The sequence below is a fragment of the Lissotriton helveticus genome, chromosome 1_1 (assembly GCF_964261635.1).
Source record: "Lissotriton helveticus chromosome 1_1, aLisHel1.1, whole genome shotgun sequence".
Taxonomy (NCBI): Eukaryota; Metazoa; Chordata; class Amphibia; order Caudata; family Salamandridae; genus Lissotriton; species Lissotriton helveticus.
In genome coordinates this window covers 836,846,165-836,872,280 of record NC_136057.1, presented here as the reverse complement: position 1 = coordinate 836,872,280, position 26,116 = coordinate 836,846,165, and the positions used below count along the sequence as shown (strand labels likewise).

Sequence of the window (26,116 nt, the reverse complement as noted above, 5' to 3'; positions counted from 1 at the left end):
CTGGGTCAGATTCGAACCCATGATTTCAAGGTCAGAGGCTTTGCCAACCTTTGCTTCAAGCAGCCAATCACAGTCCCCGTCCTTCTACTTCGGGGCAGTGGATAACAACCTGGTGCATACATCTTAGGGTGACAGACACAGTCAACTGACAGTTACTTTGAGAGGGGAAAGGTTGGCATTTTGCTATAAAAAAAGTGTGCCCTCTGATCCTCACGTATTGCGTCATCGTGACCTGAATGAAGAATCAAGTTCACCTCTGCAAAGTCCGCTACATAGCGTTTTAATCTTCAAATCGTTGTTTGATCTTCCATTAATAGACAAGGTCGGCCTATTGTGCCCGCGTGGTGTCACGACCAGGCTTGAACTGGCCTACAGGGCAATAAGGCAATGGCAGGCAGCCGCTCTGAAAGGTCAGTGTGTTCTGTGGACTTTTGAGCCGATGTTTACCCTTGATTTCCTTCATAACAAAATGAGCATGGGCTGCAGCAAGCACAGTCTCCATACCTTGCAAAACACGCATTCAGCATGACTTTATATGTTCCACACTGCCCCAATTTGCAAACATGGGCCATTGTTTAGCTATTTCGTTCACCAATGGGGCCAATTGGTGCCCGGGCCTGTTTTCGGTTCTAATCCGACCCTAGTCACATCTCCTTTTAATGAAGCAGAACTTTTTTGATAAATAATGGGCAACTTTTATCTGTGTTCAGAAACACCATTCACAATTCCTGCCACTCTTCATCCTTTGTCCAAAAGCAGAAAAAAGGCCCTTTTTTATTTCATGCTTATGGCTTTTATTCTTCCTAGAGGAAGGTGCAGTGTTATGCCTATGCATGCAGCAGAAAGTTTGTAGATATGTGGAATACCAGCTCCATGCCATTTATGATTTTTTATGTGCACGATTTCGTGTTTAGAGGGTATTTCAAAGTGCACTTCCAATATTGGAAGATCTGTCAAAGTGCTGGGTTTTCTATGGTCATAGGATAGTGGTGCCAAAGGGGTTTTACAGGATTGATTTCAAGGAACACCAAGAAACCTGTTTGTCTGTTGGTATTCACAAACATGTTGCTGGTTCTTTCCCACACTAAGAAAATACTGAAAACCACTTCAATTGAATGTAAATGTCGGAATTTGAGCGCACAGCTACCTCCACCGGAGGTGTCCCGGCGCTGTCCGTATACCGCTTAGGAACCCTTCCTGGCTTTCCTGGGAAATGTCCACTCCTGGGCACCCCCCAGGCATCCCAGCGCTTTTGGGGCCGTTGTGGAGACTAAGCAAGCTATTGCCCAGAGTTGCAGCGTGGGACCCATGACCAGGACAGGCACTGAGGCGAGAATATCCATTCAGGGGAATTAATGAGCTGGAGACCCGCCGAGGCGGGAATCGAACCCTGGTCCCTGGCCAGAGCTCTGCATCAAGGTCTGCCTACTCTAACCATTGAGCCACACTTCTCCACAAAGCCAGGAGTATGTGTCTCTCTGTGGAGGGAAAGGGAACATACATTAACATATTTGATGGGAGTAGAGTGGTATGGGTTTATCAACCGGAAATACATCTTTCTCCTGTAGAGAAAAAAGTTAAATGTGTAAAGGCCGATTTCCACCGGATTTACTCCCGCAGATTTTCTGCCGTGTGAAAAATCCGGATGAGTACATTTTGGATGTATGAATATTTCTCAAGCTTTCTTTAGCTGGGATCTTTCGTAACACGTCCTGAAGTGGAAATTAACGCGAGGGGCCGGAAGAACCATAGGGGAGTCTGCGGCTGCTCTACAAAGGGTCTTTTTAAATTGGGCGGTACTGTTTTCAAGTAGTATTAGACTGTTTGATTGCTATTAGATTCACAGCGATCATTTGCGCAGGTATAGCACTGAGAACAAAATCATTGACAGCCAAGAGTTGTTCCTTCCAAGCATACAGTACTTAGTAGTTTGTTTATCACCGGAAGCAAGTAAATACACCCAATGTTAGTATGTCCCTCATGCTGCCTTACAGGAATGAGGTCAATTTACTGCTCAACTTGAATGGCACCAATCATGTTTGTATTGCTCAGTAGCAATTTCTGTCAATATACCCAATTCCCCAAGTAGACGTAATGGGAATTGCCTTCGGTTTGCCGTTTGAGTAGACTGGGACAAAGCCATGGCATTAACCAAATAGCGTCACATGTCTGGAACAAAGAGGCACAATGTATTCTTGCACGTCACAAGAAAGTACTGCATGCATACATGCGAGCCAGAACGGCTGAAACTGCGCTGAACGAGGGCACAAGAGCATGTGGTCTCATGGCTAGAGCTGCCGACTTTGGAGCGAGGTTCGAGTCTCGGTGTGGGCTCAGCATCCTGTGATTCTGGGCAAATCAGTTAATCTCCCCAATGCCTATCAAAAATGAATGCGTCCTTGTGTAACATAACTGGTGCTTATTTAAAGCGCTCCCATACCTTCGGGTCGTGTTCGCGCTTTATAAATCTGCAAAAAAAACAAGGAGGTTAGCCTTGAGAATCACTCACAGTTTCAGGCTCTTGGCAGAAAGAAAGAGTGACTTCCTTAAAATATCTCTGAAAAGCCAGGAAAAGAAGCTAGACATCTGTTTGCACATGTACAGGAACCGCAGACTGTTGATGGGTCACTCACATCCCCAATGAGCTGCACAATCTGCCCTTGCAAAATGTGAAGGCTCAGGACAATATCTGAATAAGATTTATCAAATGGCTGGACAGCTGTGCCCACCCACAACAGCTTACATGTGCTTGCTTCTTCCATTGGGGTGGTGGCTTCAGTAAAAGCAGATGCCAGCACCTCCCTGCTGATGCATAATCTGCAGATTTTACTCACAAACGATCTCTAGCTCTAACAGATTAAAAGTTTAAAAAGAAAATGGTGACATGTGCAGCCACGCTGAGCAAAAGAATGATGGCTTAACCCAGATCTATTGACCAGCAGTGAAGGTTTGATTTGCTCTGCAGTCCTTCCATCTCTGTGTGTCTTTTGCTTTCTTTCTCTAAGTGCACCGAGTATGCCCAGACGTGGGTCCCAGGCTCACTGTGTCACTGGATTCAAGCTAGCCTGGCTGATTATGAGGTAATGCCCCGAAACCGGTCCCAGGATGCTTGTTTCCGGTCCAAGGAGGACGTGGCTTGGCAGTTTGGGATGGACTGTTCCCATGAGGCACGGGGTCAAGACTGATTTGCATATGGTTGGGTCTAAACTGGGGTGGCATGGTGAGCAAAAGAATGATGGATTTAACCCAGATCTATTGACTGGGGGTGAATGTTTGATTTGCTCTGCATTCTGTCCATCGTCTGTGTGTCTTTTGCGAGGTGAACACCCCTTTGCAAAGGTTCCCTGGTGACCTTTCTGTAGCTAATTGCTGTATTTTGTATTAAATTGGTACTAATGAGGTGAAAGCTTTGTCCAGACAATGCTAGTATGTTAAAAAATGACGAAATCATAAAGTAATGCGATCACAAAATGTGGCGCCTCCATGACGCATAATGTGCCTTCCTGCTGCATAATTTAGCTGACCTTGCCAAATAAGGTGGTCCTCTGCTGCCTCATAATCGCAGTGACCCTAATTATCAATATTAATCGCCAATGATAAATACGAATGATCAATTACCAGAAAATCATCAGTAACACATACTGATCCTTGGCTCGTAGACCTACTTATGTTTCAGCGTCATTATAAATGATACGACATTCGAAATGTTTTTTTTGCAAAGCATAGCGCCTTGTTTTCTTGTGATTAGATGAAACTCTATCGCGCAGCATGTTTAGCGACTCATTGGATACTTTTCTCAAGTAGTGTAAGCCTGGAGGCTGGAACGGAACAGAATAGAACAGCCGTAAAACTGGAAGCGCACCACGCTTGTTTACAATATTATAGCTTTTTGCTTTGTTACTAAAATATAATTCGAAGTGCGTGATCTCTTTTGTTCCAAAACGTTCGCTCGATCCACTTGCGCAATGTTCCCCAGCGCAATGTTCCCCATTGAGTTCCAATTGTTGCAATCGAGAGTGCGTGTGCGTGGTTCAGCAACAGAGGGGCCGACACGTGTGTAACCTATTAGGGGATAACAAACATCAGATGTTTCTCAATCTGCCTCTGTTTTGGACCAACCATGTGAGCGTGCACGAAGCACGCAACACGTCTGATTATGGGCACACCTGCCAGTCCCCAGACTCAGCCAATAGAATGATGGCAATGCCTACCGCCCCCAGGCTGCACACGGGTCTTGCATAACATGTTAGAAGGAACTTGGAAATGGCGTAAACTCCTATTCCGGTCACCTACACGCCCCCTTTTGTCAACAGATGTCTACACACGCGGCCTCTTTCATCTGGGATTATTGATCAGAACAGAACTATTGTGAAATACGTCAAATTGTTTCTACCAAAGTAAAAAATAATGTTGAACTGGAGCTTGGGGACAATAAACACAACTTTGTGCTGCTTACATCAAACCTGTTGGTGTATGCCAGCACAGTCAACAGGTACACCAAAGGGTGTCTTGTATCCAGGGGCATAACTTGGGTGGCGGGGGAGAGGGTGCTTGGGGTGTTACTTAGGGTCACTAGTTGTGTACATGCAGGGTTGTATTGGGATTAAAAATTGTCCCGGGGACGCTAAAAAAAATTCGCATACATATGCATATTGCCTTTTGCAAAACACTGCTTCAGCGAAATTTTATTTAAAAAAATGGGTGGCGGGGTTTAAGAAACATGCATTGATTAGTTTACCCTGGTAAATCACACCTCACACCTAAAAAAACAAGTGAGGCCACTTCTGTTCAGGCCCCGCTCAATATGCATACATTAATGGGCCGGTCCAGTGAGAGAAAAAGAGTGACACCTCTGCCCTTTAAAAAAAGGGTGGTAATGGACACCCATCTGCCTCCAGGAAGGCCACTCAGGCACCCACTGGGCCGCTGGCAGTATCCGAACAATGCAGAAACCACCCAAATCGGCCCCCCTGAATGCCCAAAAAAGCAGCCCACAGATGGAACTGGACACCGGCCCCATGGGCATTGCCCGAGTGCCTACGTTACCAATCCGACCTTGGATACAGGTGCTTTCAGTCGTGAATGGTGAAGAAGTGTCTGGCAGATTCCAAAAGGAATTTTTACATACACAGACAGAAACGCATGCACACTCTCTCTCCCTCTCTGTTTTGAAAGTTTTAAAAAATGTTGGTTATTTTACAAAATGTGTTTTCTCTCAGTACGGCATTCATCTCCTTTTCCACTGCCCTTTAGCCCCTCTCTTGCACACTGCTTGTCCTATATATTGTATTTTAGCATTATATGCAAGCGTGATTGTTGGAAAATATGAAGCTTACCCCCCTCCACTCCCCCCCCCCATCTTCCTGACCAAGCTTTTTGTGCTGGACTCCGAGATAATGTCAGACTGTTTACATGGCTAAGCGGGGGTTTCTCGTCACATAAAAGCCCCTGATAGCCCCCACTATAGAACAGAGGTGGAACTCCTATTTCCTATTTGCGAAGCTTTTTGAAAGTTCATGCATTGAATACCCTACTGAAAATGTTCATTAAAACGCCATGATACCCTTTGGCGCAAGAGCAGAAGATAAGACGGTTAAATGCATAAATTGCATGGATAAGTCATATAACATGCATTCATGGCGGTCATAATTCATATAGTCTGAATCAAAGCAATGAGTTTGGCCTCTACTCATGAAGGTAACATGCTATTCCTCATGAAACATGCATGTATCATACTGTTCCAGAACACAATTGATTAAACTGCTATGAAAGTTTGCTATCACTTTACCACCCAAATAAAAGCTGTAAATCTGATGGGCCATTGAAGGAATCCAAAAGTACATTGATAACGACCCACCCACTTTTAATGAAATTCAAGTGAGTGTAGAAAGACTCACTGAGAACTGGAGCACAACGCGGAGTAGGTTTCATATTGATAGGTTTTAAATATTGTCTCTCATTGAGTCTATCGAGGAAAGACCAACTCAGGTCACAATTTAAAAATACAAACTGGAGCAGCCCATGAAAATCAGAAGACAGGTCGGAAATGCATGCTTGTCATTTCTGTATTTTGTGGATTATTGGATAACTTTTCTGAGCTACTCATTGAAATGAGGTGCCAGAACCCCCTTTGGGAGGCTCCCCACCTGTAATGACAGCCTTCATGACCATGTTTCCTCTTTTGCAAATTTTCGTGATGTTTGTTGTGTTTGGTTAAAAAGATGTTTATAGGATTTAATGGGAGACCTTTCTTACAGTGTGAAGAGAACACATGAGTGGCTGTGGCGTAAATTGGTTTGCACCAATCAGACCAAGTGCTGCAGGATTGTCAATGCTCACATTCTAGCCGGTGCACTCAACAGAACCCCCCAAAGTACTATGTTACTGATAACAGCTCTCTCATAAGTACGAGCAGCACACAATGTTAAAATAATAGACACATTATAGGCTGCCATCCACATAAGAAGTAACACCGTGTAAAAAAGAAAAAAAGCATGGCCCGAGGGCAGGGCAGAGGTCATTCATCTTCCACTCTTAGGCACTCTTGCAGTGAACTCGGCTGCAATCTGTGGCACCGTATGCTGAATGTCAGCGACCATTCAACTCTCTTGGACTCCACAGCCAACTGAACCATGCCGTGCAAGGGCAACTACGGAGCTTTAGAATTAATCAGACTTCCGCTTAGGTTCCCTGGACTGCAAGATGACATTGTTACAGATTGTCAGGGACCTTGATTTCAGTTCCCTTTCAAAAGGACAGACCATTTTCAGGTGCATTATTTTCAGGACAAGAACTACAACAAAAGGCAAGGATGAATTTTATCAAACGATTTACAATGCACTTGATGGTTTCTTCTGGTTCTTCCCCAGTTGATATTTGGATGCTGATAAAAACAGGCCCAAAGCTTTATTGCTTCCTTTGATGTACACGGGTGTGTTCACAGGAACCATCATCATTATGGAATTAAAACCAGGCTGAAAACTAGGTCCAAGCTACATTTTCTTCATGCAGGTGTAATTCTGCAATTTTACACTGAAGTTGCTATGTAAAATTCCTGATATTACGGCAGCATGCTTTATTGCGTAATTTCAAGAGCATTTGGTTAAAAATCCATTTGGACCACGCAACACAGAACAGTAGCGGATGTTATTTATGACACTTGTGTTTTTTGCAATTCTTTCGTCATGAAATGCATCATAGCATCCAAAATGGCACGAGGGTGCATTTCACACTTTACCATTATAGATCGAAATGCAAGATTTTACTTTTTGGGTAATTTCTCTGAAATTTCGTGTCATTGTGCACACGGAAATTGCACAAGTGCACCCCTGCTCAAAACTCGGTCAGGAATACCAAACATTACATTTCTACTATGAAGAATATGTTTAGAAAAATGGCGTTTCATCATGTGTCATGGAAGGGAGAAGAGACACTGAAACTCGTTTAAACTATGGTGGCGTAGCTGTGCCCTTTACAGTACTGGAGGCATGCCACCCAGGTGCCATGTTTAGAGTGCCCATTCACAAAACATTTTTGCTCAGAGAAAACAAAATCCTAAAGTAGGAGTTTTCTTTCTCTGAAGAAAAAAAACATCATACTGACACTGGAAGTTTTCTCCCTGCACACAGGGAACATTCTGTAATTCTCTGGCCGTGTTGGTTATACCCATCATGGCTGCCACTGGGATGGTGAATGAGTGACAGTAGTCCTACCCTCGACAGGATGGGGCGATTGCCACTGTTACCCAGCAGCCCCATGGCGGATAGGTCGCCAGGTCAAAGGTTTATACCTGTGGAGTCAGAGGAGGCTCTGCTGGTGTCCCCCAACTCTAAAGAGAGTGGTGGAACCATATAGCTGGGGTGGCAGGAGCACAACCAATTTACAGCAGTGCTCCCGCCCAGCCAACCATTAAATAAGGACCTCTGTCTCCCAATTGAAAGACGGTGTTGAATCTGCCAAGCGCACCATATAGTTTTACACATTTGGTTAGAGAGAAAAAAAAAGCAAACAAATATTCGAATCAAGGGCCATATTTATCAACAATCTATTTTGCGATACCTAAATAGCGATTTTTAAGAAATCGCTATTTAGGAATTGCAAAATGGTATGTATGAAGAAAATCACTAAATTTTAGCGATTCTTTAATCTTCCTTATTTGCGAATTCACATTTTGCGAATTCGCAATTAAGGAATAATTTCCAATGCATTCCTATGGGCCAGGAGGCCCATAGGAATGATTGCGAAATAATTCTCAAAATGCGAATTTGCAATTTGCTAATTGCAATTTGAGAATTATTTCAAGGGTGCAGGGGTGTCTCAAAAAAACCCTGCTGCACTCCTGAAATGTACATGTGTGTACATATGGCGCACATACATGCCCTATGGGCATGTGTGTGCATCACATGCCACATTCAAAAATGCCACATTGTGCATTTTTTGAAGAATTCGCAAGTTACCATCAACTACAAGTTGGTGGTAATTTGCGAATTCTTAACCATAATTCGCAACCCAAAATGGTACATACATAGCATTTAAGGAATCGCAAAACTGCGATTCCTTAAATGCTATGGCAAAATAAGGAATCGCAAATATTTGCTATTCCTTATTTTGTGGATATTACATACATACCAAAACATGCAAAAAGGCCGTTTGCGATTCGCAAAGGCCGAAATTCTGCGAATTTCGGCCTTTGCGATTCAAAAACGGCTTGATACATATGGCCCCAAGTCCCAGCAAGCTGTTTAACCCACAAACACAATCAATCACTACATTCACACACCGATGATGTTCATTGGAGGCCTGAATGAGGCAGGGAGTAGAGATGTAGGATGAAAGAGAATCAGAGAGAATTATGATGGTTATCAGTGAGAGGTGAACAGGGAATGGTGTCAATAATAAAAGGGAAGTGTGGAAAAATAGGACCTGCGGCATGAAGAGTAGAAGTGAGACAAAGGGATAAAAAGAGCGAGCTAGAAGCATTTATGGGAATGTATGCTAGAGAGAGGGAATAGAGGAGGGGTGAGACATGGGAGCGAGAGAAGGGACGATTAAAGGAGATGAGAGCCATTATTAGGCGGAAAGAGAGAAATCCTAGACATATGAAGACACAGATAACTAAAGCGACTAAAACAATGGCGAAAAGAAGCTGACAGAGGAAGATTTGTGCGGGCAAGAGAGCATATCAAACACAGCCTTACAGCAACTAAATTATTTTGTCCTTGGCAAAACTCTATGTTATTCTTCATAGAGCCTCTTACATGGCCCGAAAACCACTAAATAACCATAGGTTACATCACGTCTACTTGGGGGATAGAGTGTCATTGGGACCTCCAAGTTTGGTCAACGCCTTTTGAGTAATTACATCTTACTAGAAAAGATTGTGGAAAGTATGTGTCAAACTAGGAACAGTGACAATGAAAGGTTAGTGATCTAACCATTATAAGTCGCTAATGAAACCATTAACCCAAAACAACATCAATTACCTATATGCCAAAAGGCTCAAATTAGGAATTACACCTTATTTTACATGAAAGTTCTTACGCTGGACAAAATCTTGTCCGTGCTCTGAATGTCAGAAAGGTCCAGTTTAAAAGATGGTGTTTCACATTTGGAAATGAAAGTCACACGCAATACATCATCATTAATTTCTCTTTGGCTGTGTGAAATAATTTGCAAACCTTATCTAAAGTAGGCTGCATTCCTGAACCCAGCCTTATTGCATCTTCTCTCACTGCTAGCACCATTGAAGGAACATGATCTCATTGTACTCTGCTCCTCTTTCGTTGCAGGAGAAGGGTATCAGTTTGACACACATTGAATCAAGACCTTCTCGGCTGAACAAGGATGAATATCAGTTCTTCATCAATCTTGAGCAAAACGGTGACTCTGCTCTGAATGATATTGTCAGGTGTTTGAGGCAAGACATTGGTGCAACTGTCCATGAGCTGTCACGTGACAAGAAAAAGGATGCTGGTAAGGAATTAATACAATGTTCTAGCACTCTAATATTGCATTCATTTTTATCTTACACATATCATAAAATGCTGAGTAAAATATGAGCCAACCATAGTGTTTAACAGCCTGATTACACAGAAGTAAACACAAGAACACATTAATAATTACAAATTACCCAATTTTATGGCATTTACTGCTGAGTACCTAGATTTGAACACTCACCAGCAAGATTAGTTACATATCAGAATACCATATACAGAAATATTGTGTGATATAAACACTGTCACTTACGAATCATTTACAAACATATCACCCCATTGGGAGTAGATTTTCCATGATTGACTACTGTCTCGAGACATTTGTGTCTCAATCTTTTCTTTGTAAAGGTGTATAGTTAGCAGCAATGCTTTGATTTAAGGAAACCAGAACCAAATATGTGGAAACATGAGAGCATATCGAATACATACATACACACTATTTCATGTATCATTTAAGAGATTTTTTGCCTTTCAAACAGTTTAAAGTGAAATAGGAGACAGGTTTTATCGTCCTTAAAGATACGTGTCATGATAAGTAAAGGGGACCAAAGTAATCCTTGCAGTTTTATATTTTCAGCATTATTTTACAGTATTACATCATATATGTATTGTTAAAGAGGATGATAACGTAGAATAAATAAGCTGCCATTGTGATTTTTATCTTCTTGAAATATCGCAAACCTTCTTAAATATTTAAAAAAACGCTAGTTTTTGTCCTCGTTTTTATAGAGAGAGCTATTATATTTTAGAATGGCATTGAAGAATTAAAAACAATATGTACAACACACTTCTTTATGTATCTTGCAACTTAGGAATAATAATGACCAAAAGGATTGATTGTCACTTACAACGTATGTGTAAATAAGTAGCACACAACCCCGTTAATGTAAACAGACTACTCACTGGTCTTTAACCAACCCCATAAACGAACACATATATAACTCTAACAAAGAACATCCAGTCATCCTTTCCCTCTTGGCACTCATCAAGAACACCCTCTCTAGGCCACACAATTTTTGCAGGAGGCCAAAATCTTGAAAGAAGCAGAATATTTTGATCAGCACCTTATAACTTCAAACAAGGACATTTGCCTAGAACCTTAGATTTAGACATAACTTGAAACCAGCTTTGCACAAAAAAAATCAGTAAGCTAAAAAACAATTGCTTATCAACTAACTATGTATTTCACACAGATTAACCCAGTCTTTAAACTCATCTGGGTGCATGTGGCATTTTGTACATTCCAGTCATATCATAACCATCCTTTAGTTACTCTTACTAGTGATGGTAAGGAATCCATACATGCCTTGCCTTTCAGATATGTATGTTTCAGTGCTAAATGTGTGGGGTATTTTCATTAACTCCTTTCATACGGCTGCGATGTATACAAGTGCAAGTGTTCCATGTTCTCCTCAGTATAGTTGGAGCTTCAAACTAGCAAACAAATTCTGTAAAACAAGTATATCGACCAGAGGTCTGTGGAAAAGTAAATTTTGCCATGTTCTGTGTCCCTACGTGTCATCCATCATATGTTATGTGTGCATGATTAATATGCATATGTTATTTCCCATGTTCGATTAAAAGACGCAATTACAGTTGTGTCCACCTCTAGTATGCCAGTTTCCAGTCCTCGTGAATACTACGAATATCAGGCCTATGTAAAGCTACGTTGCCACGTTTCTCAGTGTGCACGTTATTCTATTATAAAGTCCCCGTTTCTAGGCCTCAAAAGGGCCCGGACACCAGATTCAGCTCCTGTCTCCTGAAGCCTCGCTGAGGAGCGATACAGCCCCCACCTGTATCCTCGACCCTTCACTTACTTCCTGCCTCGCAGTGCCCGGTCCAGCCTGGCTCTGCCTCTGAGTCTGCCAAGAGTATGTTATGATTCCAGTTATCAGTTCAGCCCTCCTTCTCTGCATTCCTAAGCTACTGAATCGCATCAATAGTTTCCGTCATTGTCTAGCCTTCAGGGCTCCATGTTAGAGAAATACTGCATTTAATGGTCATTTAATATTCTTCAACACGCACTACATGTAGAATAATGCATGCTCCAGTCTTAGAGTCTGTTAGCCTTTCCCCTCTTGACTTCTAGTTTATATCAACATGTTCCCTAAACATCAGATACTAGATAGGGTTTAGGTACATGTCGCTCCGACCCTCCAGACTTCAGTCTCTGCTCCTAGCACAGAGTTCATAGCCCCCAGCTTCTCCTAGTAATACGTCATTGCCAGTTTGCGCGCACCACTAGGTTAGAGGTCCCGGCTCCTCAGGTAGCCCCCTCCATGGTTTCCGCCCCATTCATGACATATTCTGTTACGTTTGCATCACATGTCTATGTATACGCCCTGTTACACCTTCTTCTCACCCTTATCTTTCGCGACTGCTACGCGTCACACCTACTGCTCCACCCACTGTTACGCCTATTGCAATGTAATGCTATGTGTTTGCGTTATGTATATATGCTCATGTATTGTTATTAAAAGCTAGCGCGCTCATCCCAGATCCAGCCCCAGCAGCTGCTGGGCCCTGTCATCCTATTCCTATGCAGGTTGTCCTGATCCTGTCCTTATGCTGTAATAAACCTGCAAAACTCCCACTACCTCGAATCTTGACTCTTATTTTATTGAGCTATCTGTTATTCATTCATGCACTCAAAAATAGGGTATTATTTATTTATTTACCACATAATGGCGCCCGAACAGGGACTTGCCCTTTCCCCACGCGTCGGTGAAGCCACGCCGACCCCCTGACCCTCTGCAGTCGTGACGGAACTCTTCTGCGCAGTGGCAGATATTTCTGCTCAAGTATCCCTCAGGCCCACGGAGGAGACGGAGGAGGCGGTCCAGCATCCAGACGAGACGGTGGAGGAACGCGGCGAGTCCCGACCAGAGCCCAAGCCAAGAGTCCAAGGTCCGAGGTATCCGGAGGTCCACCCGTAACTGAAGTCCGAAGTCCGAAGTTCGTCGTCCGTCGTCGTAGCAGTCCAGTCCAGTCTGAGGCCTTCCGTTCTTGCTGCCCGGTGAGTACCGTTACTGGGGTGGTATCTAGACAGGGTCAATTTCATTGACTCTGGTCTGTGGGTTGGTGGTACACAGTCCCACAAACGAAGTGTCCACTTCGGTGGATGCGGGTCCTGACGTGTCTCTTTATGAGACCGGTAAGTTTCGTACTGTTTCAGCAGTGCATCTAGTTTCTGTTCTAGTCAGTTTCTGTTCTCGAGAAAATTTATGTGTTCTGTTCTCAGTATTTCCAGGTAGTATTCTGTTCGAACTGATTATTTTAAATGTTTTTCATGTATTTCAATGTCGTGGTATGAATGGGGAATAAGTATCGTGTTCATTGTGTATTGTATTGTGTCTAGATTACAGTTCAGTCATGCCCATATTTTCCAAGTTACGTCAGTTAAAAACTAGAAAGGGTCTGCTGGAAGCAGCAGTTCCCGTCCCGCCCAGGGACAGTCCAGGTCACTTTATGTATCAGAAACATGGCATAAGCGCCATATTGTATCTAGATTTATGGGTAGAGTATACCAAACAGTTAGAAGAAAAGTATAGATGGCCCGTATCGGGTACATGGGATGCTGAGTGCATCATGCGAGTAGAAGAAGCATTATGGAAAAAGAAAGCCAGACAGTCACAGAAAGATGCCATTGAGTTATGGCGCAAAGAAGCTCATAAAAGAACCGAAAAAGAAATCAGAAAATCAGAATTAAGTAGAGAATCCTTAGAGCGAGCCCAAGAAAAAGAATTAATCGAGATAGGTGAACAAGTCAAAGCCGAACAGTCAGACAGACAGAGGAATGCCCTTATTAAGGGTATGTATCCTCTCCTTGCCGAGGGCTTGCCAAAAGCGACCCCAGAGGCATCCAGTAATTTCCCGCCACCATTAGTTCCGACCAAGCTACGTCACAAACAGACCGCAGCTGATATTTTTATTTCGTCCTATTTGGACGACACAGTCCCAGAATATGCAAATCCTGTTCGCGCTCCGCCAGTCCCTGTAAATCAGGCACTTCCCATTTCTCCAGACACCGGAGTACCTGTCACGGTACCCCCGGTCCAGCCCGCCATACAAGTCCAGCCTACATTTCCATTTCCCACTCTGCCAGGACGAAGAGCCTCAGTAGAAGACTCTAGTTTAGGGGCCGCAGGGGAGGTACTCCTCAAACCCCGCCGCCACACAAGCGTTTAACGACAGCCGAATTACATGCACAAGCGTCACAGCGTACGCCTAGACATCAGACTGTAGCAGAAATAAGAAAATCCCTTGCCGAATGCGGCTATGATCCAGTCCCAGGCGAGGATAATATGGTTTTATATTCATTCCGCGTAAGAAAGGTGGCCGAGTATCTAGTCACCTTACCGAATATGAAAGAAGATCTAGACAGAATATATCGTTTCATCCGTACAGGGGATGATCCAGAAAGTATTAGCGAGGCCATGTCTCAAAGGAAAGCCGAGATCCAGCTCATGATATTAAAGTTTCTGATCAATTGTCTAATAAGAGAACAAGATTACCCGTCTAAAGATCCAGCCGAAATGAGAACCCTGACAAGGTGGAGTGATAATATAGCCGAGGGTAAGCACAAGACCGTCGGTGCTATGGAGAGTATGTACAAGAAAATCCGTAGAGAAATAATAAAGATACACGAACAACGTAAAGCAGCACAAGTAAGCGAGAAAGAAAGTAACTCTGATACTGAAGAGGTAGAGGACGAGAATCCCGCCAGAATAGCGTATGTAGGAAAATCTAGATTTCCAGATCGCCATTCACGCCTAGAACACAAGTCTACTTTCCATCATCCAGCACCAGAACAAGGTTCACTAGAACAAGTATTCCAAGCTACCGATCACATTCTGAAATCACGAATCGGTTACAGTGAGTTAAGTACCATGCATGAACAAGAACTAGCCCGATCAGCAGTCCGATGGATTACTGATTCTACCACTTTTCCAGACGAAATAGTGGCACAAATGTTTCTGAAAATGCCCCCAGCCGAACAACGACTGGTGGGTATGTATATGATTCAGCACCTCATTACATTGTATGAGGGTCAGCACTCTGATCCAGGTCCGTTACATGATGTCCTGAACGAGTTACTCCAGTATAGATGGAAAGGTCTAGGTACCGACTTAATTAGTGTCATCCTAGAACAGCGTCACAAATATAGAACGTTTCTGAACCCGCATTTTGTTCATGTCTCACCCCCAGAAAGTAAACCCTTTTACATGGAGAGACAGAATCCGTTACGAGAAGTCCACCCAGTTAAAGGAACGGGTGGCGAAATGCAGCGAGTGTTTGTATACACTCCAATAACAAAGATGGAACTCCTCGAGATGAAGAAATTAATTCCCTGTCATGACAAAGATCCAGCAGGGTTCCATAGAGAATTAAAAGACATGCTCCGTATGGGAGAATACACATATCCAGATATAATTAAAATGTTAAAGGTTCTGCTGCCCGCAGGGGTGTATGAAAAGCTCAAGGAAAAAGAATGGGAGGTGGGAGAGAAAAAGATCGATTGGGCAGTTCTAGAAGCTGAAGACAAGGCACGAGTACCAGGTACCGGTCTTGGAGATAAATGTAAAGAATTACCAGAATTATTAATACAAGTTTTACCCAGATTATTGACAACGAGAAAAGAAGACTGGGATGCAATCTCAGCCTGTAAACAAAAGCAAGATGAGGATATTAGTGATTTTTATTCTAGATTTGAAAAATGTTTCAGCATCAACAGTGGCCTCAAGACAAGTAGTGAGTCATACCCTCACCTTTTTGTTACTAAATTAGTCGAGAATTCAAGTCCACAAATTAAAAATCGAGTTTTGAAAGTCGAAAGTACCTGGCAAGCTAATACCCCGTCCCAGATGTTGCAAATGCTCCAATACCACCAGAATAGAATCAGGGAAGAGCAAGAACACGAGAGAAAACGTATGAAAGACACGAAAATGAAAGTACTAGTTGCACAATCTGTTCCTCAAGACAGTCAGAAGAGGGGTCCGAATCAAGCCAGTCATCCTGCAGCTCCCGTTAAAGGGAACTGCAATTATTGTAAACAGCCAGGTCATTTTATAAATGAGTGTGCAGTTCTGAAACACAACATAGCTACTGGTAAGACTAAAGAAAGACCACGTCCGCCTAGACAAGAGCAAGTTTCACAGATTCCTCAGCCACAGAATGCACAACAGACAGTTACAGTACCGCAGCCTATTGCTGCAACCCAGCATGTCACACAGCAGATGTACCAGTATGCACAGTCTGAGTATCCAGAGTACCAGCAGTATTCATGAAACAGCCTAGAGAGGGAGGTAGGCTTGCCTCTCATCGAGATACCTGTAGATCAAGAAGGTCCCTATGTTCACAGTCAAGTATTAGGGAAAGACAGAAAGTTTTTGATTGATACAGGGGCAAGTAGGACCACAATTAGTCACGCCGAAGTTCCAGGGGCTCCGCTCTCAGGCTCAAGAAATGTTTCCCTTGGATTTTCAGGAAAACCTATCATAAATGAGATTTCAAAGCCAGTTACTCTAGAAGTAGGTCCATTGTCCCGTACTACTGATCTGTTACTTACTAAGTCATGTCCAGAAAATCTATTAGGCATTAAGACACTGAAAGAGTTAGGTGCAGTTATATGCTGTTCCCCAGAGGGAATACGATTGTTCCTACGTGACTTTAAGGGTCACTATGTTTTACGAGATTTTGATTCAAGACTGTCTAATGTACCGCAGCATTTATGGGCGCAAGGTCCAACTGATGTAGGTTATATGCAAATCACACCCTATCGTGTGACTCTCAAACCAGGTGTAGTGTTACCACGAATCAGACAGTACAGATTGCCACCCGAGGCTGTAGCAGCCTTATCCAAAATTATTGACGAGCTCATCGCTCAAGGAGTAGTTGTAGAAACTGACTCCAACGTATGTAATTCTCCGATCATTCCAGTCATGAAACGTACTGATCCAAATGCAACCCCAGTATATCGATTAGTGATCGACCTACGAGAACTTAATAAATGTATTATTCCGCAGTACCCAGTTGTCCCAGACATCTCTTCCCTATTGACAGCCATTGATTCCGAAGCCACGTTCTTTACAGTAATAGACCTCAAGAACGCATTTTTCAGTGTCCCTATTCATTCAGACAGTCAGTTCCTTTTCGGATTTTGTTTAAATGGAAGGAGCTATATGTTTACACGAGCTCCTCAAGGTTTCACAGAAAGCCCTAGCATTTACAGTCAAGCACTCAAGAGACAACTAGACAACATTCACATGCCAACTGACACTGCCCTGCTCCAGTATGTCGATGATCTACTGATCACAGCCCGTTCCGAACGTGACTGCGAGCGAGCGTCACTGACGGTTCTGTATTTCCTAGCCGAGATGGGGCACAAGGTGTCCCCTTCGAAGCTTCAATTCTGTGTCCAGCAAGTGGTATACTTAGGACACATACTGTCCAAGTGGGGTAGGCAGTTGACACCTGACCGTATCCAGTTAATAGCGAGTCTTCCTCAGCCCAAGACCCAGAAGGAGGTACGTGCTTTTATCGGCCTTACTTCTTACTGCAGACAATGGATTCCTCAGTATGCATTTCTAGCCAAACCACTGATACAGTTAACGACCCAGGAGGCAGCCGTATCGACTGTTCTCCCTTGGACATCTGAACATACACTTAGTTTCAATGAGTTAAAGAAAGCTTTATGCCAAGCTCCAGTTCTAGCTACACCGAACTACAGTAAGCCTTTTACACTTTTCGTTACTGAACGTGAAGGTACAGCATTATCTGTTCTCACACAAGATCAAGCAGGACAAAACAAGCCCTGTGCTTATTTTTCGAGCACATTAGATCCAGTCGCCCAGGCGTTGCCTGCGTGCCTCAAGTCAGTTGCAGCCACAGCACTAGCTATCAGACAAAGTGATTCCATAGTCTTAGGACATACCTTGACAGTACAAGTCCCACACTCCGTGGAAGTTCTTTTGAACCGAACACAGACTCAGCACTTGACAATTGCACGTCTAACAGGTTATGAATTGACACTGTTCCAGCCACACATAGAAATCAGACGCTGCAACGTCCTGAACCCTGCTACACTGTTACCATCAGCTAAATCGAATTCTGCCACACATGACTGTGTGGAAGTAGTTAACATTACGACAAAGCCAAGACAAGATCTGACAGATATTCCGCTACCAGATCCCGACCTGACACTTTATGTGGATGGTTCATGTATGAGAACTAGTACAGGAGAACTAGTCGCCGCATATGCAGTGACTACTGACACTGAAGTTGTTGAAACACACCGTATTGATACCCTGTCCGCTCAAGCAGCGGAGCTAGTTGCTCTGACACAAGCCTGCATACACGCCAAGAACTTGAAAGTTAATGTTTACACAGATTCACGCTACGCATTTGGAGTTGTACACGACTTCGGAGTGCTCTGGCAGGAGAGAGGTTTCATGACTTCTCATGGAACCAAGATTCAGCATGGTCTCCTTATTCAAGCTTTGTTAGATGCCATACACTTACCGACATCTATCGCTATCATGAAATGCAAAGCACATACGAAAGTTACTGACACCATTTCCCAAGGTAACGATCTAGCAGATCGCACAGCCAAGCTTACAGCACAGACTCCAGACATTCAAGTTAATCCGACACAGACACATACTCCAGATCCGACTACATGTATGACAGTTAAGGACCCTACTCAAGATGTCATAGATATCCAGTTACATGCTACTCCCGATGAAATCAAGAAATGGTCCGAACAAGGAGGGGTCCAGACAGATCAAGGATGGGTAACGAAGGGTAGAACCACATGGTTTCTCCCCGACTCTATGGTTCAAGTCATTATTAATACCGCACATAGTCCAGCACATTTAGGAGAAAAAGCTATGTTAGATAGTATCCAGAACATTTGGTTCAACAAGCATTTACGAGCTGCAGCTAAGCAGAAAGTCCGTACCTGTATGATATGTTGTCAGTTTAATCCAGGTAAAAGTGTCCCGGTGGAACAAGGTGGTTTCCAGCCCCCTGACCACCCTTTTGAAGTCCTCCAGATGGATTATATTCAGATGGAGCGATGTCGAGGTTTCAAGTATGTCCTTGTAGTTGTATGCGCTTTGTCCAGGTGGACAGAAGCATATCCAGTCCCAGATTACACAGCCGCGACCACTGCCAAGCAGTTGGTTCGTGAATTCTTCCCCCGTTATGGACTCCCTAGAGTCATATATTCTGACAACGGCCAGCCATTCTCATCCGAACTCATGAAGCATGTTTCCCTTTTGCTAGGGTACCAGTGGAAGTTCCATTGTGTACGCCATCCTGAAGCAGCCGGTCTCGTTGAGAGACATAACCAGACTCTGAAAATCCGTATTGCAAAAGTGTGTAAAGAGAAGGGTGTGGACTGGCTAGTAGCTCTGCCAGTCGCTTTATTTTACATGCGCATGGTCGCACATTCCAGATCAGGTCTGTCCCCGTACGAGGTCGTATTCGGCCGCCCCCCAAATATGTGGGGTACTCCTAGACCCCGAAGTATTACTGATGTTTCAAGTAATATGCTGACAGATTACCTAGCTTCCTTGATGTCTGCCCTCAACTCATGTCGTTCACAGGTTGCCGCCGCATTTCCAGACAATACCGAGGTGGCACCGCATGAAATCGTTCCAGGATCCATGGTATTGGTGAGGAATTTCGACAGATCAAGTCCGCTGGAGCCTCGCTGGAAAGAGCCCCGACAGGTCCTCCTCACCACCCGTACAGCCGTGAAGTTGGAAGGACGCAAGGGCTGGGTGCACCTTTCTCATGTTAAACTTTTTAATGGACTGAAACCCGTCTTTAAGAACATTTCCCAGGATTTGAAGGATTGCCAAAGCATTGTTCTCAAGGACTGTCCCGCAAATGACATTGATTCAAAACCCCCCCTGTTAGAGAAAACTCCGCAGCAGGAGTATAAACAAAAACTCCGGTCTAGTAAATTAAGTCAGCCAGTTTGATTGTCTAAGTCCTCCCCTAGGTGAAACGGTTAGACTGTTTCTGACATGTATAAAATAGACCCCCATAGTGAGAGAGTTAGTCAAAACTCAATCCGATGTATCGTTTTTCTATGTTTCATATTGTTTCTCAGCTTTATGATTTCCTGCACCAGTTATGCATTTTACCTATGTTTCCCAGTTTCACATGTAAATAAGTCTGCTAATGCTACAGTAGAGCACACGTTTAGTGATCTGCCTCCTCATGAACTCTCTTACCGCCTCGCCATGCGTAATAACTCATTTATCCGCATGTTACATTACTCACACCAGTCCAGCAATGCCACTAATTGTTGGGTGTGTGGTCGACTCCCCCCTTTCCAGACACCGAAGGGAGTTCTGCCACTCTTTCCTTATCCTTTTTCACATAATGGTTCGTGTGGGGCATGGTCCACGTTAACGTCATCCTCAACAGATATGTCTTTTCTTAACAGTACATGTTTCCCAGACAAGCAAGGTCTCCCCCACAGAACCGGGTTAGATCTAGAAAATGAAGTGTATAATTTAGGTAATTATTCGTCGAATTTCATGGTCCTGAATGTTCAGTCTGATACTACTCCAGACTTACCTGCTATTTCAGTACTACCAGTCAAAGGCGAATTATGTGTCCGAAATAATGGTTCCATACATGTAGGACATAGTGATTGTACTACTGTTGTCAAGTATAGTGACAGTGGGAAATCTATTTTCAAAGCTTCACGTCATTCATATTTTATTTGTGGTCAGACCGCATATGTTCGTCTGCCCCTCGATTGGGAGGGAACCTGTTACATTGCCTTCCTACTGCCACCAGTTTTCCTAGCCCCACCTGATTATCATAGAAACACACATCTAGTACACATTAGACATAGAAGGGAGTCCCCGATTGTCGATTATACTGAAACTACTCTAGAACAATATACCGATTTCAATAAAGGTTTCTTCTTCTTTATAGGCCCTGTCCAGAATAGTAAGTTAATCCGTAGATTAACAAGAACCCTTGAAGCTGTAGTAAATGAGACTGCCTCTGCTCTAGGTAACCTAACCGAAGAGCAATCTGCTATGAGATTTGTCGTTTTGCAAAATCGTCTCGTCCTTGACGTCATACTGGCCGATAGGGGCGGGGCCTGTAGAGTCATCGGATCTAGTTGCTGCATTTTCATTCCAAATAACGCGCCGTCTGTTTATTCAGCTATAACCAGACTCCATAAAATTGCCCATCTGTTACACCAAGATCCAGGCACCTGGACATGGTCCGGTTGGTTCTGGAATATAATTTCCGCATGGGGATGGAAAGTCTTGTCCTTTCTAGGTATAGCAGTAGCGATCATATTCAGCTGCTGCCTCTGTATACAATGTGGCCCTGCGATTTGCGGCATGTGTGCTACATCCTGTATTCCTAGTATAACTCCTAGTCCCAAGTCCCGTTCTAAATCCCGTTCTAAGAGAATTCGAGATGAGCAAATGATACTGTATGAAATGATAGATGGTATCATGAATATTGATGTTTCCTGATGGAAACGTAGTGACAAGGAGGGAATGTGGAAAAGTAAATTTTGCCATGTTCTGTGTCCCTACGTGTCATCCATCATATGTTATGTGTGCATGATTAATATGCATATGTTATTTCCCATGTTCGATTAAAAGACACAATTACAGTTGTGTCCACCTCTAGTATGCCAGTTTCCAGTCCTCGTGAATACTACGAATATCAGGCCTATGTAAAGCTACGTTGCCACGTTTCTCAGTGTGCACGTTATTCTATTATAAAGTCCCCGTTTCTAGGCCTCAAAAGGGCCCGGACACCAGATTCAGCTCCTGTCTCCTGAAGCCTCGCTGAGGAGCGATACAGCCCCCACCTGTATCCTCGACCCTTCACTTACTTCCTGCCTCGCAGTGCCCGGTCCAGCCTGGCTCTGCCTCTGAGTCTGCCAAGAGTATGTTATGATTCCAGTTATCAGTTCAGCCCTCCTTCTCTGCATTCCTAAGCTACTGAATCGCATCAATAGTTTCCGTCATTGTCTAGCCTTCAGGGCTCCATGTTAGAGAAATACTGCATTTAATGGTCATTTAATATTCTTCAACACGCACTACATGTAGAATAATGCATGCTCCAGTCTTAGAGTCTGTTAGCCTTTCCCCTCTTGACTTCTAGTTTATATCAACATGTTCCCTAAACATCAGATACTAGATAGGGTTTAGGTACATGTCGCTCCGACCCTCCAGACTTCAGTCTCTGCTCCTAGCCCAGAGTTCATAGCCCCCAGCTTCTCCTAGTCATACGTCATTGCCAGTTTGCGCGCACCACTAGGTTAGAGGTCCCGGCTCCTCAGGTAGCCCCCTCCATGGTTTCCGCCCCATTCATGACATATTCTGTTACGTTTGCATCACATGTCTATGTATACGCCCTGTTACACCTTCTTCTCACCCTTATCTTTCGCGACTGCTACGCGTCACACCTACTGCTCCACCCACTGTTACGCCTATTGCAATGTAATGCTATGTGTTTGCGTTATGTATATATGCTCATGTATTGTTATTAAAAGCTAGCGCGCTCATCCCAGATCCAGCCCCAGCAGCTGCTGGGCCCTGTCATCCTATTCCTATGCAGGTTGTCCTGATCCTGTCCTTATGCTGTAATAAACCTGCAAAACTCCCACTACCTCGAATCTTGACTCTTATTTTATTGAGCTATCTGTTATTCATTCATGCACTCAAAAATAGGGTATTATTTATTTATTTACCACAGGTCTGTTAGGGGTTGATGAAGTGGTGTAACTTCATTTACTCCAGCTTGTAACTTTTTTTGAACAACCATGCCATCTTCATGAACTCCCCAATATTTGCAAAGTTAAAATCAAAGTTGATAAAAGCGTACACAAAGTGTTCTATTTAGCTGAAAAAGGTTTCAGGCAAAAACTTTTGAGATTTGAAAAAATACTCTCCCTAGCTGAAGTTGAGCCAAGTGTACTCACTTTCAATATTGTGAAGGGGGTGGGGGGGATAGAATTTGGGGCAACGAGGGTCGGTGGGTGTACGGTTATATATTTACTCATATATTGTCTAAACATTTCTGGCAAATTGTGAAATACACAATGGATTACTGTTTCACAGAGTTCTAAAGGGTCTTCATGGGGCTAATAGAATAAAAAAGGTCCAGAACTTCTACAAACGTCTATTAATTATAGAACTACATGTTTAGTCTCAAAAGAAGAGAATACTGAGATATATAGGCTGATTGGGGATCTAAGAGATTAATGTGCAAAATATATATGATTAGAAAATTATTAGTGCGTAGTGAGTAGCTTAATGACAGAAGATGTATTCTTGAACCTAAACATGCAGAGTTTAACAACATTACTAGAATGCAAAATGATGTGTACAAAAAAAGTCGAGTGTCTGAATATCTCACAACAAACATCTGTCAACTTGAAATATATTAAAAAAATTGGTACATGCAGGTAAACCGTTTAGGTCATATTGATAGTTTTCCCTTTGTGTTTATTTTATTCACTAGATCTATTAAAACAATCTAATCTATGTCACTGTAAAGTGTTTTTTAAAAAAACAGTGTGGATAAGATAAATATAGACTAGAATCAGTGCTATATTGAGAGTGTCCAGCCGGACAACCAATTTAATCAATCAATAAAGTCATCCATTACCGTCAGATCCTCTTCAATATTGATTAAGATCCGTCCATTGTTGCGGGTGTCTGGCTCGTTCTGAGCCTCCATGCACCTCTTGTGAGCCCAGACGTAATTCGAAGGCACTATATAATTCAGGCATGTAACTTAACCGTCCTGATGATGATCCTACTATTTTTTTAAAAGGATCGAAACGTCATCGACTAATGTAAACAGTATGCACATTAATCCAATGTGATAAAAGTTCATTAACTGTTTCTTCTAAGCTTGCTACAATTATCCTCAAATCCCACAAGCTACTTTTGTCTTGCCTGAAATGTTTCTGTCTAAATGTATTTGTCATGTGTTCATGTAGGATGCAGGACTGTGTCCCACTGTATTGATGTGCTCCTATTTGTATTTTTGAATTTATTGATTTATTAAATTGGTTGTCTGGCTGGACACTCTCCATATAGCACTGATTCTAGTCTATATTTATCTTATCCACAATGTTTTGTTTAAGGACCACTGTTTCAATATAAAACTGACACCCAAGGTCCTTATCTACCTTGTGGGTTCCCTTGTTCTTTTGAGAATACTGTGAAGTGTCTGGCAGTGCTCAACCATACCTACACTACCCTTGAAATGCTACATGTGATCCTTTTCTAGGCCTCTAGATGTATGCTTATGAGAGCCAAATGTAAACCAGTCTAATATCATCAAATACATTAGCCCTGCCCAAGATGGGATGACAGCCTGGATTATCATTCTGCACATCTCAGCACTCCTGATTTATTGCCTAATATCACCCATTCTTTCAAATATATCTACATACAAGAAATATATAAATAATGTAATTGTTTAACATAGATCTCTAGATGGTTTAGGACTGACCAAAGTGAACATTACTGGCAAATGTATAATAAAAGAAAATATTCTCTAAAAACAAAAACTTGCTTTCAGATTGTGTCTGATGAGGTTAGTTGTGGGATGTATTTAAACCATTTATACATGTATAATTTTCATAATATACACCAGGGCCCGCATTATACATGCAGCGCATTTTCCTTCATTGTGCTGGGCACAACCTTTAACAGTTGCACCCAGCGCAATGAAGGAAAATGTGCGGTATTATGATGAATGCTTTTCTCTCAGGCCAGCTGTGAACCCGCCTTTCCCTGGGGGCAGTACATTCATGTGAAATATGGACTGGCTGCTTTAAAGCCGCTCAGTGTTTTCGCAGTGTAGGTGGCAACCCGCCTGCACTTTGAACGGCGATTAGAGATCTCTTTGCAGGCGGGTGCAGTGAGTGACTGCATCGATTCCTTACTGACAGAGGTGGTGGTGCGTTGGTTCCTTACTGCTAGACAGGGGAGGTGATGCGTTAATTTCTTGCTGACAGGGGAGGTGATGCATCGATTCTTTGCTGACAGGGGAGGTGATGCGTCGATTCCTTGCTGGTAGGAGAGGTGATGCATCTGGGTTTGGACACACAGCCTCGGTTCCTCACTGTGGTGGGTGTTGATAAAGAATCAGCACCCAGGGACGATGCGATGAAAATACGGACACGCTGGGTCAATGCAACATCAGCAAAGCAGGCGATGTGTCATTTCCACTGCCGCAAACAGGGGATGGATGCGTTGGAGCCGGACGGGTGCCACGGACATCGTTTACACGGGGCTCAGGACTCAGCTGTGGCGATTTTGCTGACGCACTGCGATTGCAAGCTGGCCCGTGCGGTGCAGCCATGGGCACTGCACCTATCAGAACCCATGCTTTGAGGCAGGAAGTGGTGATCCATCAATCTTAGGGCGCTGTGCATCAATAAAACAGGCACTGAGAGCCAATGCATGGATTTTCCTCTTAGATCACTAGATTCTCAACAGAAGAGCCCAGGCACTGGCCGGTGAAGTCTTTCATGGCCCAGAGCCTTCTTAACAGGAGGCAAACACACACAAACCCTTGGAGAGCCTTGGAAAGAAGGATACAGAAAGCTAAGTACAGTCTTTTCACTTCCAGGACAGAAGTAGCAAGCAGCAGGCCAATACAGCAAAGAAAACAGCAAAGTGGCAGTCCCTCTTGACAGCTTCTCTTGCAAAATGTCCCCAGTACAGAAGTGTTATGATTTGGGAAAGTCAGAGGTCCAATTTTTATACCTCTTTCTGCCTTTGAAGTAGGCGAACTTCAAAGGAAAATCTTTGTAGTGCAAAATACCCTGCCTTTTTTCAGACCTGACTCCAGACACACTATGGATGGTGGAGGCAGCTGTGTGTGAGGACAGGCACAGCCCTATTTAGGTGTCAGTGACAACTCCTCCCACCACTCCAGCTCAGGAAGGGCCATCAGCCTGGTGATGGCCCATCAGGATATGAAACGCAAACCTCAGCTTCCTTTGTGTGACTGTCAAAAGGGAATACACAAGAGCCCAACTACCATCCTAACCCAGACGTAGACTTAACAGACAGGTGGAGGCACAGAATGGTTAAGCAAGA

General features: G+C 43.4%; 1 protein-coding gene across 2 annotated transcripts in view; it reads left to right on the top strand.

Annotated features, from left to right (window-relative positions):
• PAH (phenylalanine hydroxylase) overlaps positions 1–26,116 on the top strand; it is a 237,327-nt gene that overhangs the window by 26,600 nt on the left and 184,611 nt on the right. For both annotated transcript variants that reach the window (XM_078674775.1, XM_078674766.1), the window contains one exon: positions 9,789–9,972. In XM_078674775.1, coding sequence (XP_078530901.1) covers positions 9,789–9,972 — 184 coding nt within the window. The remainder of the gene's footprint in view (positions 1–9,788; positions 9,973–26,116) is intronic.